Genomic DNA, 16592 nt, shown 5'->3' with positions numbered 1-16592 from the left:
CCATGAGATGGTGACACATGGCATTACACATAAGCTTGCCAAATGTCTTTTAATCATGTAAGATGATTAAAATTAAGATTAAATATAGGTTTGACACTTGGCACAATGTGATTGGGTCACTTAAACCTAGAGCTAATCAAAGGGTAACATGTGGTAAGGGTTTAATGTGTTAAGCTAGCTATATAAGTGTTGTTATGAGAAAATAAAACACAACCAGCAGCCACACTCCTTTGTCACGCCATTTTGAAGCTCTCCCTCTCTTCCTCTTCATCTCTCATCAATTCAAAGAGATTAGCCATCAATCTCTTGAATTAAAAATACTAGAAATTGTTTCTAGTGTCCTGTTTACATCTCTAATATCTTAAAAGGCAGAACTTGAATTTCTAATTAATAGAAAAAGCTTTAGAAGCTGTTCAAGGGCTGCCATAGGTGTTTTTGGTGTGGACAAGCTAGAGGGACAACATTTGGTGTCCTGAAGACGAATCTCAAAAGGCGCAAATACACAGCAGTGCATCAAGAGGTTAGTGTAATCATTCTTGATTTAATCTAGGGTTCTAAAATTAATCTGATTAATTTTAAAATCTTAAATGGCAAATACAGATCCAAAAACATATTAAAAGAGTTTTAATATGTTGTTTATCATTGAAATCAAATAGTTAAAAATAAATATTGCATGATGCATGTGACCCTGTTGGCACCAAATCTCCTGACATTTGTTTGTTTCCCTTTAATGCAATTCACACACATATCAAAATCTGAAAAATCAAGGGGATCAAGAATACCGTCAGACACAAGTCTCTCAATTCTCTTTTTAGAGATGTGACCTAATCTCTTGTGCCGCAACGAAGCTGAATTCTTGCTGGTTAATTTGCTTTTTTAACCCATTACATTAACATGCAAGGATTCATTGAATGAAGCAATTGTATCAAGCAAATATAGATTATCACAACCTGACAAAGAATCAGAACCAACCAAATTTGTTTTTTGAAAAAGACTAAAATTTTCATTTCTAAATGAACAACATTAACCAAATTTGTCCAATACTGAAATAGAAATCAAATTCTGTCTAAAGGACGGTACAACAAAAGTCTCAATCAAATCCAAATAATAACCAGTTCTTAACAATAATCTAAAAGTTTCAATTGCTTCGACCTCTACCGATTTTCCATCACTAACATAGATGTATCTTTCACCATCACTAGGCTTTCGGTAATTCAGGCAACCCTGCATGGACACACTGATGTGAGTTGTTGCACCAGAATCTATCCACCATGTGTGTCTAGGTACTGAAGCTAAATTAACCTCAAAACAAACGAAGTTAAGAAGCATACCTTTCTTGGCACGCCATGCGTGATAGTTGGTACCCTACTTCTTCTTATGACCTGCCACTCCACAGAAGAAGCAACCATCCTGAGTTAGTTCCTTATGTTGTTTCTTCTGCGGTGTTGTTTCCGCAACTTCCTTTTTCTTCTTTCTCTTATTGTCTTTCCTTTTGTCCTTTGTGGTGGAGGCCAAGTGAGCACTCGGTGTCCTTTCTTACTTTAATCTATCTTCCTCCTAAACACAGTGTGAGATGAGCTCATTAAGGGACCAAAAGTCCTTTTGACAGTTATAGCTCACTTTCAACTGACTGAACTGTGCTGGAAGGAATATCAAAACTAAATGCACTAACAAGTCTTCATATAAGTCCAACTTGAGTGCCTTTAATTTTGAAGCAAGATCAGACATTTCCATAATGTACTCTCTTATATTTCCTTTGCCTGTGTACCTCATAGAGATGAGCTTTGCTAAGATTGTACTAGTTTCAACCTTTTTATTCTTTGCAAATCTCCTCTCAAGGTCCTCAAGGAAAGCTTTAGCTGTATCCACCTGATCGAACATAGTACCCCTAAAATATTCTGGAATGGCACGCTTAATGACCATAAGACTTATGCGATTAGACTTTTTCCACTTTTCCATCTCCCTCTTTTCATCAGAGGTACTCTTATCAGTGAGATTAGCAGGTTTGGGAACTCTTAATGCAAGGTCTAGATCCATGACTCTGAGAGTGATCATTACATTCTCCTACCATGCCTTAAAATTCGTGCCATTTAGCATAGGAATGGAGTTGATACTAGCAATGATATTAGCAGTAGGAGTAGAAACTGAATTAAGAACAAAACAAATAAAACAAACAAACTCACATAAGTACCAAAAAAAAAAAGGAATAATAAATTCAAATAATGGCAAACCCCATCTCAAAATACTGGGCACTCCGTTAATATTTCATCTTTGGACAAAATATTAACTTGTAAGTGATATCTTGATGTAGTAATCAAACACTGATAATAAGATAACATGTCGAACAATAAATCTTCCTTTGGGCCGATTCATTACTCACATACAAAAACCAAATAATTATCACGTGTTTATTACCACAAGTGCATATGCAATCATGCTAAATATAGATTTTCCTTTGGGCCAATCAATATTCACATAAATTACATACGTTCAACCGTTTATATATTTCAAAATAAATTAATTTATTTCCACAGAGGTCACTTTGGCAACATGTTGGATCAATTAATTCATCTAAAATATATATATATATATATTCAAATTTAAATCTCAAACAAAATCCCAAAGTTCACTGCACTTTATATAAAAACTCAACCTACTGCCCCCTTTTTTTTTTTATATAAAGGAAGGCAACCCAAAAAAAAAATAAATTACATGCAGTCACAACATTTAGAAGGCCAACCAAATTTACTGTACCTTAAACAAATTCAATTTTGATATATACATGTACTATAGCCAAAGCAATAAAGAAACAAATCAAAACAATAGATGGTTGTTGCAAATCTCGAAAATAACAAACCAATAAAATACATATACATACATGCCACAATATCGTAAATATCAAAGTCCAAGACAATACCAAAAATAATGAATTTTATGGCTATTAAAACATAATATATAACTAGTAACAAATATACCAAGGGGAGCCATGAAAACCAAACGCCAAAAAATCAAATCTCAATGAATCAACATGAAGGTGGCTCTGATATCAATTGTTGTAGAAACCTAAATTATTGTAGAAACCCTAGATTCCATCTAGCTATAATCCATCATGCCAAATCATCAAGAAATTAAACTGGATTCGAAGGCGTACCTGAATCCATGATACTGATAAAATTTTGTGGTCTTGCGGTTCTAGGTCTTCCAAATTGATATGCGCGATCAAGAGAGAATTCTATCTTTTCCAATGATTGGATGTCAAAAAAGAATTGTGCCTATAATTTGGAGACCATAACCCTTTTATAACTGGATATATTTTTCCTATTTCTAATTTGACCCATCATAAAATTAGAAACTATATATAAAGTATCTACATATTTAAACTCATACTTTATGACATAATTTAGGCCCATCTTAATTTTTACCAAATTAGATCATTTTTTCTATTTGGATCAAGCCTTTTATGATAGACATAACATACAATTATTGTTAATCTTAATATATATATATATATATATATATGTCCATAAATCCCAACAGTGATAGTTCTGTCTTGCACCTTCTTGGCTTGTGGAGTGAGTATCTATGTCTTAGGAAGAGTAGTATCCATATGGTATTAAGTTAAAAAAATAAAATAAAATTAATTGCCTACTACAACTATCCCCTAAGCTATAAGAGAGTGTGAAAGGCCTTGGGGCTCTACCACCCTTCTTCTTCCTCACGCCTTACTTGGCCAACGGGTTCAGTATTTTACCCTTGTGGTTTTGTGGTTCCCTAGGTTGTGATGCTTTCCTTAAAGATGTTCTTGGCTAAGGTGGTCTCCCGTGGTTCGATTGCATCTTGATCCATGAGGGCTGTGGCAATTGAATTGGTGGAATCGGTTTTTGCTGAGATTCAAGAAGATGGAATCCTGCTGCTTGCTAGGGTTTGGCTGATGGGCATGAGCTTTGTTTTTGGGCTAGGTTGTTTAGGCCGCTGGTTCTGTGTACCGGCCTTGGGCTTTGTAATGTTTCTGCACTTGGTCCTTTTTTGATGAAATATCTTCGATCTTTTTGTGGGGAAAAAAAAAGAGATAATCTTAAGCACACAGAATAATCTTTTGCAAAATAACCAAATGATGATTCAAGATAATCAAATGTTCATTATCTTAAACATGGGAACCACATAATCCACAGCCTCTTTTCCTTATTTGTCGCCAAACATCCCGCATATTTCACAATATCTCTCACATAGTATATTCCATCACAACTTCAACCATTCTAAACAAGGACATAGTCCCCAGCAAAACCTAGAAGGATAGTAGTCCTTTAAGTAGACCTCCCTGCTAAAACCAATTATGTAGAAACTGAAGGAACGACCACGACGAGCCATGGTGACACGTGTCACTGGCACCACAGATATGGTATGCCTCTCACATATGACTCTGGCAGTGGGAGGTACAGAAGCCCTCTCTGCTATTACTTCAGAAGAAAATTTATTAAGGAAGAATGAGTCTGCAAAAAAGGCTGGAGTGCATTGATATGCTTGAGTGTTGCACAACTGGACCCCTTTGGCTCTGTGAAAAACCTCGTCTGGAACTGATGCTGCTCCACTTGTTGCACTAACTTTTCGAGTTGAAAGTGTTTTCCTATTAACAGCAAGAATTTATATCCATTATAATTGTAATGATTTGAACCAGGTGCAAACATAAACCTACACTTACAATGCTACTTATAGACATGCAACAGTTAAAAAAACACTATACATCTCTTTCCTTAATAGAGCAACTCGCATGGTGAAGGCACTCCTGTAGTTCCCTAGGGAAATGCCATTCAAAGAATCCCAAAGATCCAGACAAATTCACAAGATGGGCAGTAACAATTTCAATTTTCCATCATTTGAGATAATTAGGAAGTGTGAGATCTAATGAAGATAGCATTACTTTATCATTCATAATTAAAAAATTAATTTATCATTGCGGTTAAGTAAATAATATTTTCTTTATCTACTTTGCTGTTGCCTTCAAACGTTGTACAGCCATCAACAGCAAGTACTAAACATAGCAGATACCAGTTCAGAAACAAGCATAATCTTAATGAAAAGGGTACACATACAAATTCAGAACATGAGTATATTAGGAAAACAGTATAAATACCATCTAACAATGGCAATACTGCGCGTCAAAAGAGAGCCACTTCCTTGACATTTCTGGCATTTTATTAGCCCACGAGATCCACAAGTTGCACAAGGAATCTTCCCCTTGCCAGAACAATTTGTGCATCTATAAGAGAAACATATTGTAACAAGTCCAAACAAGAGACATCATCAGAACATACAAAATTCATAATAGCTAACTAGTTCCAACATCAACAGTGAAGGTGCTATATGAATTATCAGACTTGGCTGTAAGAATTGTCAGGCAAATTCCCAATTGGTGATGTTTTAACTCTATTTATGTGTACCATCTATTAGTAATCAGTGCAGTGAAATGTATTTATTAGAAGTTCCAACAAACAAAACATAGTTTGGTACTTAGAGCAGGATAGGATACCACATTATGTCCAGAATGATGTCATAGAAGGAAAGTAAAGTCAACATAGCAACAACATACATTGTGTCAGATCCATCTCTGTGAGCAATCAAACCCCTTCCACAGCAAGCAGGGCATTGAGACATCTGGCTCTCCTTATAAAATCCAGGCTCTTGATTGGCATTGCATGTAAGACAGATAATATTTCCCCTTCCTTCACAATCTGCAGAGCAAATCCAAGGCTGAGTCAGAAGTCAATAATGACATGTGCTAATGAAATACAGACAATAAAAATAGAAGATTATTTCGATAGTTAAACACAGAAACACACACACACACACACACACACACACACACACACACAAACCTACTAAGACAACAAGAAAATTACTGACCAAGGTAAAATCAACATAAATTAAGCTAATGTTAGTTCAAAATATCTTATATTATCAATATTAGGTTGTCATACTAATATTATTCCAGTATTATTACCTGTGCATTTCTCAATAATTTCAGAATGTGGAATTCCAGCCTGCGTTTCTCTATATGGTAAAAAGAGAACAGGGAATTGAGATCTTAGATCCAGTTCCCAGACACCAAGTTCAGGTCCCTTATCCTTTCCATCAATATTTCCACCAAGATAAGCCTTTGTTTCTCTTATGGTTTCTCTTTCCTCTATAAATGTGTCTAGAGTTCCAACATATACATTGCAGTCTTCTACTGCATGAATCTTCCAAGTTCGAGCTGGACGGCTTCCCCAACAGCACCGATGACCAACATGATCAATGAGCAACTCCCGTATCTCAACCTCATCCAATATTTGGCTGCATATAGATCATTAAGTTGAAAAGAATGTTGCGGTTGGACATTATATGAATATATCTTGACAAAACATTGCCAGGAAAAGTGATGTATGAGTAACCTGATGTACAAAAGTCTTCACTTAAACAAGAGCATTGTGTGGAAGAAAATATACCAGATTTTTCAAAGAAGCAATACTTCTCAAATCCACAAAAGAAAGGAGTAGGATAAGAAGTAAAAGTTGTGATCAGTTAATTTAATGTTTTATAACCATCAAATTCTTTTTTACCACATTCAAAATTCATATCCAATTGATCCTAGTAATAAAATACAAGTATGACAGTTAAGGCAAAACTTATTAAATCATCCGCACTAATTTAAGGCAGCTTCTGTTTCTCTCAAAGCTTTGCATTTCTGTGGCACAAGCAATTCTGTCTCATGCAGCTAATTGCTGCTTGTATTAAGCCATTTGTTGGCCCCATTTTAACATTATAATAACAAATTTCAAACGATTGACTGATTGTATTGCAAGAATATTATTGACTGATTATATTGCAAGAATTTTCCAGCCTAAACCTATAGGATCATAACCAGCCTATTTGAAACTCAATATCAATGTAAAAGCTTTAAAGAAAACAGCAAAAAAAAAAAAAAAAAAAAGGAGAGCACAAGCTCTATGGTGCAAAATCCCATTCTACAAACCAACTATGATACAGAGTCTTTCCAAATAAATCAAAATTACAATTAAGGTGAATATTATGAACCTTACCCGCGAAAGTCGGTGGCTGTTCCTCCATATCCACCTTGATAAACAATGGCTTGCTCTGGAAAAAAAAGAGAAAAAAAAGGAGGGCTTGCAATTTATCATGCATTAAACATAACCAAACCAAGTTTGTTTTTGATCAAGTTAATAAGGGGGACGACATAAACAATAAATTCATATTTGTCTAATCACAGCAACGATAATTTGTCAACATTTTAGGCACCTGAAGAATATATATTTTATACCATTAGGATCAGGCTCGGGCGAACTGATCAAGGCGGCATGAAGCGAAGGTGGGTAGTAATCGGAAGCAGCCGCCGATCGAATTTCTTCGACACTGACTTCAGTTCCTCCCAAAGAAGCAGTGGGAATTGCTGACCCAGTCCGACCCACGTACTGGTATGAGCTCCACCTCTCACTTTCTTTCTCTCCCAATTCACTTGCTTTCTCTATCAACCGCACGAGATTATCAGAAAAAAGAGTGCTGTTTTATTGCATTAACACAAAGAAATTTAGAATTGAGTCATAGAGAGTGTACCTGAAAGCAAAGGCTCCTCCATTTTTGGTCTGCAAGGGTGTAATTCAACATCAAGTATTAATAGAAGGAAAATCCAATTTCCTTCGCAAGGAAGAAAACCAAAGTCAATTCATATAATTGAGATAAGCTCCACCATTTATCATTTGATTGGGTGCGGCGCGTTTAGTTGAGTAAATTGCGAGTTGTTATAATTTTATTATTAATATATTTAAAAAGATAATATAGTATAAAATATTTTAATAATTATTCATTATTTAATTAAATAACATGACATTATAAAATAAATATAAAAATTATTAAAATATTTTTTATAATTATTTTAAATATACATAATTTAAGTATATTTATTTAAATAAAATATTAATTTATAAATAATATTATCGAAATAATAATTAAAGGTATTTTTTTAATTAATTTTTAAATATGCCTTATAAATATATAATATTTTCATGAAAGAATGAGTTATGCAAGGAAAAGTGAAAATACAAATATTTTAAACCATTCAAAACCAATTCGAAAAGCCATCATTTTATAATCTAAAATTATTATTTTTTTATGAACAATCTTTTAAACATGTAGAATAATCATACCACACAATATGAAATCATCACAAATTATGTGTCCCGATTTTTAGGCAGAATCGACACTAGTACTTAGGTCAGTAAAATGCTCTCAAAACCCGTAATAAGTTTAACTATTTCTAACTCAATTATAAAGATTATGAATATAGTCCAAATTCAAAAAAAATAAATGGACAGAGTCTGACTATAAATTAGACTATTTAATAAGAAGTATTAACTTACCCAACCTGTAAACATATAAAACAATATTAGCTCAGCTCACCCTCATAATCCTAAAAATAGATAAATAAACATTTTTGAGCTCAGCTCACCCTCATAATCCTCAAAATAGATAAATAAATATTTTGGAGCTCAGCTCTGTAACACCCTTAAATTTTAAATTTATTATTTTGAAGACAAATATTAATATTTTATTTTATTTAAATTTTAAGAAATTATTTGAAATTTTTCAGATTTTAGAAATCGGGTTCGATTTTCTAAAAATATAAAACTTTGATAATTTTTAAAAATTAATTTAAAGACCACGTGGCAAAACTAAAAATATATTTAGACTCTACGAATTTTTTTGAGTTTTTAGAATTTTTTCAGAATTTTTGAGCTCCGTTTTCAGTTCCAAGGCAGAGTAAAAATTTAAAATTTTGTATACTGAATCGGACAGGCCATTTCTTTTTCTTCCTCTTTCCGCACGCACGCCCGACGCTTTCTCTTACTCTCCCATTTTCTCTCTTCTCTCTCCTCCTCTCACCCCGCTGCCGCCACCCAAGCCTTCCCCACTCGCCGACCGACGCTCTAGGCCGTCGAAAAAGTCACGCGAAACCTCCCTTTCGAGCAACACGCCGTTTCGCCTTCCCAGGCAAAATTCGGCCAATCTGGCCACCAATCGGACTGGGTCTTGTATCAAACCTCATCTACACCTCGAGAGCTTTCCATAGACACCAAGAACACCAAAATCCATTAAGCGGTTTGCCCAATTTTTGTCCGAGAAATTTTAGCCCATTTCGATTTTTTGGCTAAATTTCTCGCAAACCGTGAACCCCACGAGAAAACCGAGAGTACCAGAGTGCTCCACTTGTTAAGAGTTTCGCGGTAATACCAATTTCAAAATTTTTCGACACCATTTTTTGGTGGGTCCCGCGAAACTTCGTAGTATTTTTTCAAGTACTAAATGAGCTTAGAAAATTTCGTAAAAATTATGTACTTACCCCCGTGTTGTGGGCTTCGTGTAGGTACCTTCAATTCATGAAAATTCAACGGTTGCCCGGGTCTGTAAATTTCAAGCCGGACAGACAGGCTACTGAAAAAGTCTTGTAATTGGGTTAAGATTTTGGCTACCCCACCATTGTCAGACGTCCCGAGCGTGTTCCCGAGGTCGGAACCGGAATAGGTAAACCCGAACCTTACTTTTTCTTAATTATTTAGTGCTTGAATCGGATTAAAAATTCATAGAATATTCGTGGTAGTTTAGAAAATTATAATTCCTTTTGCATTAGCTTAGTAATAATGCTAAGGACCGCGGGGTAAAGTTTTAGAATTTTTAAAGCTCATTTGGATAGTTTTTGTAAAAGGGTTAATTATAAGGACTAAACTGTAATTTTTCATATTATGATTATTGACTATTTGGATAGGACCAGGAGGGGCTGTGTGATGTGGTTGGGTTGTAGGTATATGGTTTGTGGATATACAAATGCGTTTTAAGCCCTTTTTCAGGTTGGGTAGGTCCTAGGTATAGGGGAGACTTTGCCGGATTTTCAGCACGACTTAGGACATCTTTGGTCTCTTCTTAGTTTGTATTGAGTCAAATTTATTAAATAATTGTAATAAAATTATTAGGTGAGCCAGGACAACCTTCCTCCTCCGCCCAACTATCACAGTGACTTTGGTTAAGTCTGAGAGTAAAATATTAATTTTAATTGTAATTTCGATATTACTATATGTTCAAGCATGCCCATGTATCACTTATAAATATATATCTATGTAGTTAAATACTAGGCACATTTTATATTGCATTCATAAATGTTGAAGTGCCATTGATGTTGTTTGTGGTAATTTGGAGCAGTGTGTGTGCGTGGCGTGCGTGTGGTATGGTATTGGATATGGACAGGACGGGTAGACACGGCTTGAGAGACACTCATTGAGACCCGGTCCTTCGGGGTAGACACTGCTTGAGAGACACTTGCTGGGGCCCCACATTTGGTTTATTAAGTGAAAGTCCGGCTTGAGAGATACTCGCTGGCAGAGGTTAGATTAAGAGGGTTGTATAGGGGATGAACTCTCATATATGTATTGTTTGACAGTGTTGGGTGTGTGAGTGCTCCAAATTGCCTTTTTGGCTGTTATGATATGAAAATATTAACGATGTTGCATTTTACTCCATAGGGTGCATTAGCTTTAGATAGCTATAGAGATTATGGTTAAAATTGATATTTTACTCTCTGAGTTGAACGCTCACTCATGTTCATCTATTTTTCCAGGCTACAGGAGAATTATTGTTGTGGCTAACCTGCTCTTCTTCCTCGCAGGTCTATTGATAGTGTTAAATGTATTTTGTATAATTGAGTTAAATTTTTAGACTCCGCATGTATTAGAAGCACTTATTTTATTTGGGCCTATATTGTAAAAGTTATGTTGGACCTGTAAGATTATTAACTGTATGTATGATAGGATTGGATGAGGGAGCTGAGCTTCCAATTGAGTTATGACTTTATTATTATGTGGAGGGTGAGCTGAGCTCCCCAATTTATTATATATTGTGTTTACATGTCGGGCGAGTCAAAAACTCTCCGTTAAATGGTCCATTTTATGGCCGGACTCTGTCTAGTTGAATTCTTGAAATTGGGTCCAAATGGGCCTTAAAGTTGGGTTGAGAAATAGTTAGGCTTACTATGGGCCTCGGGGGCTTTAGGTTGGCCCAGGTCTTAGTGCCTGTCCGGCCCATAGGTTGGGTCGTGACAAGCTCCCTCCTTCCGCAATAATAAAATCTCAAGCATCCAAACAATCTTACATAACTAAGTTTGCAATTCCATAAAATTAAGTTATTACAACCCCCAAAAAAAATAATATAGTACATGCGGACTTCTAGAATTAAAACAAAGATAATAAAAGTACAACTAAATTTTTTTTAATTAAACCTGCAAGAAAAGAAATTAGGCTATTCTCAATAAGTCCACCTGTCACCTGAGGAAAAATAGTTGAATAAGGGTGAGCATTTGACTCATAGAGTAAGATATTGATTTTAAATGCAATTTCTATAACTACCTAAACTTAATGCATTCTTATGTATGAAATGCACTGTACAGACATAGTTTCAAATAATTCAAATAATATTCGCACAAAAGATAATTTGAAACACTCACACACCAATGCGTCACATCAATATATATATATATATATATATATATATATATATATATATATATATATATATATATATATAATGTATAATTATATTGAAAGTACATAATAAATCTTAAAATATCATAAAAAACATATGTAAAAAATCGATTCTCAATTTGATTCTAATTTAGTACGATTTCGATTTCATTAAAAACTAAATCAAAAAAGCAAGGTAAGTTTAATTGGATTTTTTAAGTTTTGTTTAAAACTCTCATAAACCTGTGTACTCTTAGTACTACTTCTTTTATATTCTTAGTAAAATTCAGCCATTTTCCCGAAACTCCACTCATTTTTTAAAAATTCTTGAATTTTAATTTAAGTAAATCTAAATTCCAACATATTTGTAGGTTACCCTACATTATAAATACCACTAGTAAGAAATTATTTCTCTCCTCCCATATCTCTTTCAAATTTGTTCTCTCTCTATTATAACACTTAACTTTTCTCTCAAATTTCTCTCTCTCTCTCTCTCTCTCTCTCTCTCTCTCTCTCTCTCTCTTGTCTGAAAATAGTGATATCATTCATGAAAAGGGATATTGCAAGCTATCACAGCCAACATAATAAAAAATCTAGGAGGAGGATTAGAAATCCATTTAGGTGTAACAAACCCTCTCTAGCTGACTTGGCTAATTTGTCAATAATACAAACATAAAATAAATTTGCAAAGTCTACCTATAATACCATTATTCCTCAATTTATCCTTATCACTACTATAGTATGCCTATAATGCCTTCCTTCCTCCTTTTTCACACACACTTCTTGGTCCACACTTTATTGCTCTTTCCTTTCCTTTTCCATTCTTTCCATTTTCTTCCTCAACTCTCTCTCTCTCTCTCTCTCTCTCTCTCTCTCTCTCTCTCGCTTCTCTTATTTCCTTTTTCCTTCTTAATCCACTTATTTACATCCACCCATCCAAAACTCCATGATCTCCCTCCTTTCCCATATTCCAAACCCTCCTTCTTACCTTTTTCTCCAAATCTTATGTTTGCTTCTCTTTCTTTATTCCCAACCATTATTCTTCTTCTAACTACGAAGACTTCCTTTAGCTCCTTGAGGAATAATGGTGGCTTCGCTAGTAGTAGCAATGGCTTTGCGAGTGCAAGTTTCTCCTCAAAGAGACTCGAGCATTAAAATTTCAAGTTCAAGCTCTGGAGAAGTAGATTTCTCTTCATAAAGGGGATTTACCTATGGTGAATTTTAAGGCTTTATTATAGTCCTCGATAGAGAATAATCCAATTATGGAGACTATGTCAAAAGTGAATCATCAGTTTTTTTCAAATGACCATTCAGATCATTGTCCTTATTAAGACCTTCATTTCCATGGGCGCCAAGGTTCAGTGGTGCTCTTACAACATCTTTAGCACTTAAGACTTAAAGAAATAAGAAAAATAAAACAAACTTAACAAACTCTTATTACAAAATTGTTATACAAATTTATCAAGTATCATTTTAATTGTTGTCCATCTTCATCTTTATCTAACAAACTAACATCTTTATCTTTATCTAACAAACTAACATCTTTATCTTTATCTAACGAATGAGCCTGATCTTTATCCCTTTTATTCCCCCTCAAACTAGACAGAGGTGACATCTAAAGTCTAAGTTTGCTGTAAAATTATCTAAAGGTAGCACTACTTAAGGACTTTGTAAAAATATCTGTCACTTGATTTGAAGAGGAAACATATTATGTAACCAGTAATTCAAGAGCTACCTTTTCATGTACAAAGTGGTAATCGAGCTCGACATGCTTTGTATAAGCATGTTGCACATGATTGATATATATTGCCAGAACATACATATTATCGCAATATAAAGTAGGAGGATGAGATAAGAAGATGCCTAAATCTTAGAGAATAAAAGTGAGCCAAGTAAGCTCAGCTATAGTGGATGCCATTGCACGATACTCTGCCTCTACCTAGATCGTGCACTGTTGTCTGCTTTTTGTAAGAGCAGGTGATACAATTTGTACCAAGATAAGTGCAGTAGCCTATTGTTGAACATCTTGTGATTGGACAACCAGCCCAATCTACATCGTAATATACATAGAGAGTGAGTGAGGGTTGAGCTGTTAGAAATGAAGAGATCCTTGAATGTAACACAAGATGCATTTTACAAGCTGAAAATGCGCATTGGTAAGCTGCTGCATAAATTGGGCTACGTGATGCACACTGTATGAAATATCGAGTTTGGTCATACTGAGATATAGCAATCCTCCCACAAGACTGCGATAGAATTTGGCATAAAAAAGATCCAGAATCAATATTTAAATTCTGTTTCACTGCCATAAGTGTGATAGTTGAATGACATCCACTCATTCCTGCTCTTTACAACAATTCCATAGCATACTTTTTTTAATTCAAAAGAATACCATTTGCAAAATGATGTACTTCAATTCCCAAAAAGTAATGAAGAGTTCTAAGGTCCTTAAGAGAGAATTCATGACTTAAAAGAGATATGATGTCATGACCCAAATTCTGGGCCAGATCGACACTAAGACTTGGGTCAATATAAGGCTCCCAAAGCCCGCAGTAAGCCTAACTATTCTCTAGCCCAACTTTAAAGCCCATATCTAAGCCCATTTTTAAGAAATCAACCGAACAAAATCTAGCTATAAACTGGACTAGCTAACGAGAAGTTTTTTTAGGTCACCCAACCTGTGATCACAATATATATATATATATATATATATATATATATATATATATGGGGAGCTCAGCTCATCCTCACAACCCACAATCAATCAGTTTAATCAAATGGGAGCTCAGCTTCCTTATCCAAAATATATGTTCATCCCATTCAACCATACATACATAATATTAAGTTTAAAACCTCAATTAATAATCTTTTACAGCCCCAAATCAATAAAATATTTCTAACACATATGGAGTTCTAGAGTTTAAATCATTAACATAATACAAATATAAATATAGCGACTAGTAGACCTGCGAGGAAGAAAGTAGGTAAGTCACAAAGAAAAGCCCTCCTGTAGCCTAAAAGAAATGGTAAATAGAAGTAAGGATTAGACTCATAAAGTAAGATATTGATTTTATATACAATTTTCATAACTATCTAAGTCTAGTGCATCCCTAAAAATGAAATGTAACATCTTTACACAATTCAAACAAGTCATAATCACACTAAAGGCAATCTGGAGCACTCACACACCCGTGTATCAAATCCATACTGACACACATATATATAAGAGCTGATCCCCTATACAACTCTCTTAGTTCCAACCTCTGCTAACGATATCAACTCAAAACCAAATTTTCTCTTAATATCCAAATGCGGAGGCCAGCGAGAACAACTTGAGCCGTGCCTACCTTGACTTATCCATAATAAGGATCAGGTCCCAGCGAGTCAAGCTCCAGTCGCGTCTACCCTTCCTACCCATATTCATATATACACCACATGCACACCAACTCACACACACGGCTCCAGATTGCCATAAAGCAACAACCACAGTAATGTCATCAAATACAAATGCAATACAAAGCATGCGTAGCAAATAACTATATATGTATATCTATAAGTAATGCATGAACATGTCTTGAATACATAATAATATTGAAATTATGAGTAAAATCAATATCTATTCATAGTACTTCACAAGTCACTGTGGCGCCTGGGAGGAGGAAGAAGGCTGGCTCGGCTCACCTAAATAATTACAATACAAACTAATTAATATTTACTTAAAACAAAACTTTGAAAGAGTCAATGACAACCTAGGTTTTGCCAAAAATTAGGCAGAGTTTTCCCTGTACTTGGGATCTACCTAACCTATAAAAGGGCTCAAATAACACTTTTAAATCATAGACCTCAATCCATCCATCAACATCATATGGCCTCTCCTCGGTCCTTCAAAACAGGCAATACTCACAAAATTGAAAAATTATATTTTAGTCCCTAAAACTAACATTTTATAAAAATATTCAAACGAGCTCTAAAATTTCTAAAATTTCGCCTTGCGGTCCTTAATGATATCAAAGAGCGAATGCAAAAGCAATTATAATTTTCTAACTATCCACGAATATTTTATGGATTTTTATTCTAAACTCGACACTAGATAAATGAAGAAACATAAGGTTTGGGTTTACCTACACTAATTTCGATGCTTGGAATGTGTCTGAGGCATCTGCAAATGGTGAGGAGAACCACATTTCCAATTTGATTCTCAAATAGCTCTGGCAACCTATTTGTCTGATCTGAAATTGTAAATCAGGGAACCTGTTGAATTTCTATGAAATGAAAGTACCTGTGCGAAGCCTATACTACCAGGGGTTAGAATATAATTTTTACAAAATTAAATAAACTCGTTTAAAGCCTGAAAAAATTACTGCGAAGTTCGTGAGACCCACTAGATTTTCGGTATTAAAAAATTTTGAAATTTATATTACCGCGAAGCTCTCATCGAGTGGAGCATGTCGGTACTCTCAGAATCTCTGTGGGATTCCCAGTTTGAAAGAAATTTAGCTCAAAAATCAAAATAGGCTAAAACTTCCCAAGCTAAAATTAGACAAATCACTTGACGAAAATTTGTGATCTCAGTATTTATGGAAAGCTCTCGAGGTGTAGAAGAGGTTTGGGATAAAACCCGATCCAATTGGTGGTCGAATCAGCTGGATTTTGGCCGAAAAGATGAAAAGTCATACAGTATGTTTGGAGGACTTTGGTGCGATTTCTTGGCCAATTGGGACGTCGGTCAGCGGCAGGAGGGAGGCCTAGTGGTGCACCGACTAGCTGGGGAGGGAGTGATTGTGACACCCCTTACCCGTCTACAGTATAGCCGAGCAAAATATGCCATACAGTGTGCCGGAATACCATATTTTATCTCATTTATATATTTCTCATTTCTTAATTTATTTATTTAGGACCACTATGTGAAATTTATGAAATTGATATCATTTATTAAAATTTTAAATTTATTGGAGGTTTTAAAAATTTTACAGAAAATCCGGCAGAGTGCCAGCTAAAAATAGAGAAAACAGTTCTTCGGAACCTGTAGAAAAC

General features: G+C 34.9%; 1 protein-coding gene across 1 annotated transcript; it reads right to left on the bottom strand.

Moving 5' to 3' along the window:
* Positions 1-4070: 4070 nt before the first annotated feature.
* LOC110671819 (uncharacterized) lies at positions 4071-7761 on the bottom strand. The gene is made up of 7 exons (XM_021834405.2): positions 7609-7761; positions 7316-7519; positions 7077-7131; positions 5999-6330; positions 5588-5729; positions 5132-5257; positions 4071-4624 (listed from the first exon to the last, which is right to left on the bottom strand). Exons 1-7 carry the CDS (start codon positions 7628-7630, stop codon positions 4240-4242), a joined length of 1266 nt encoding a protein of 421 aa, XP_021690097.2. The 5' UTR covers positions 7631-7761; the 3' UTR covers positions 4071-4239.
* Positions 7762-16592: the final 8831 nt, after the last annotated feature.

Source organism: Hevea brasiliensis, chromosome 5, assembly GCF_030052815.1.
Source record: "Hevea brasiliensis isolate MT/VB/25A 57/8 chromosome 5, ASM3005281v1, whole genome shotgun sequence".
In the NCBI taxonomy this organism is placed as follows: domain Eukaryota; kingdom Viridiplantae; phylum Streptophyta; class Magnoliopsida; order Malpighiales; family Euphorbiaceae; genus Hevea; species Hevea brasiliensis.
The sequence above is the reverse complement of the archived record's forward strand: the minus strand, read 5'-3'. Positions and strand labels throughout refer to the sequence as shown.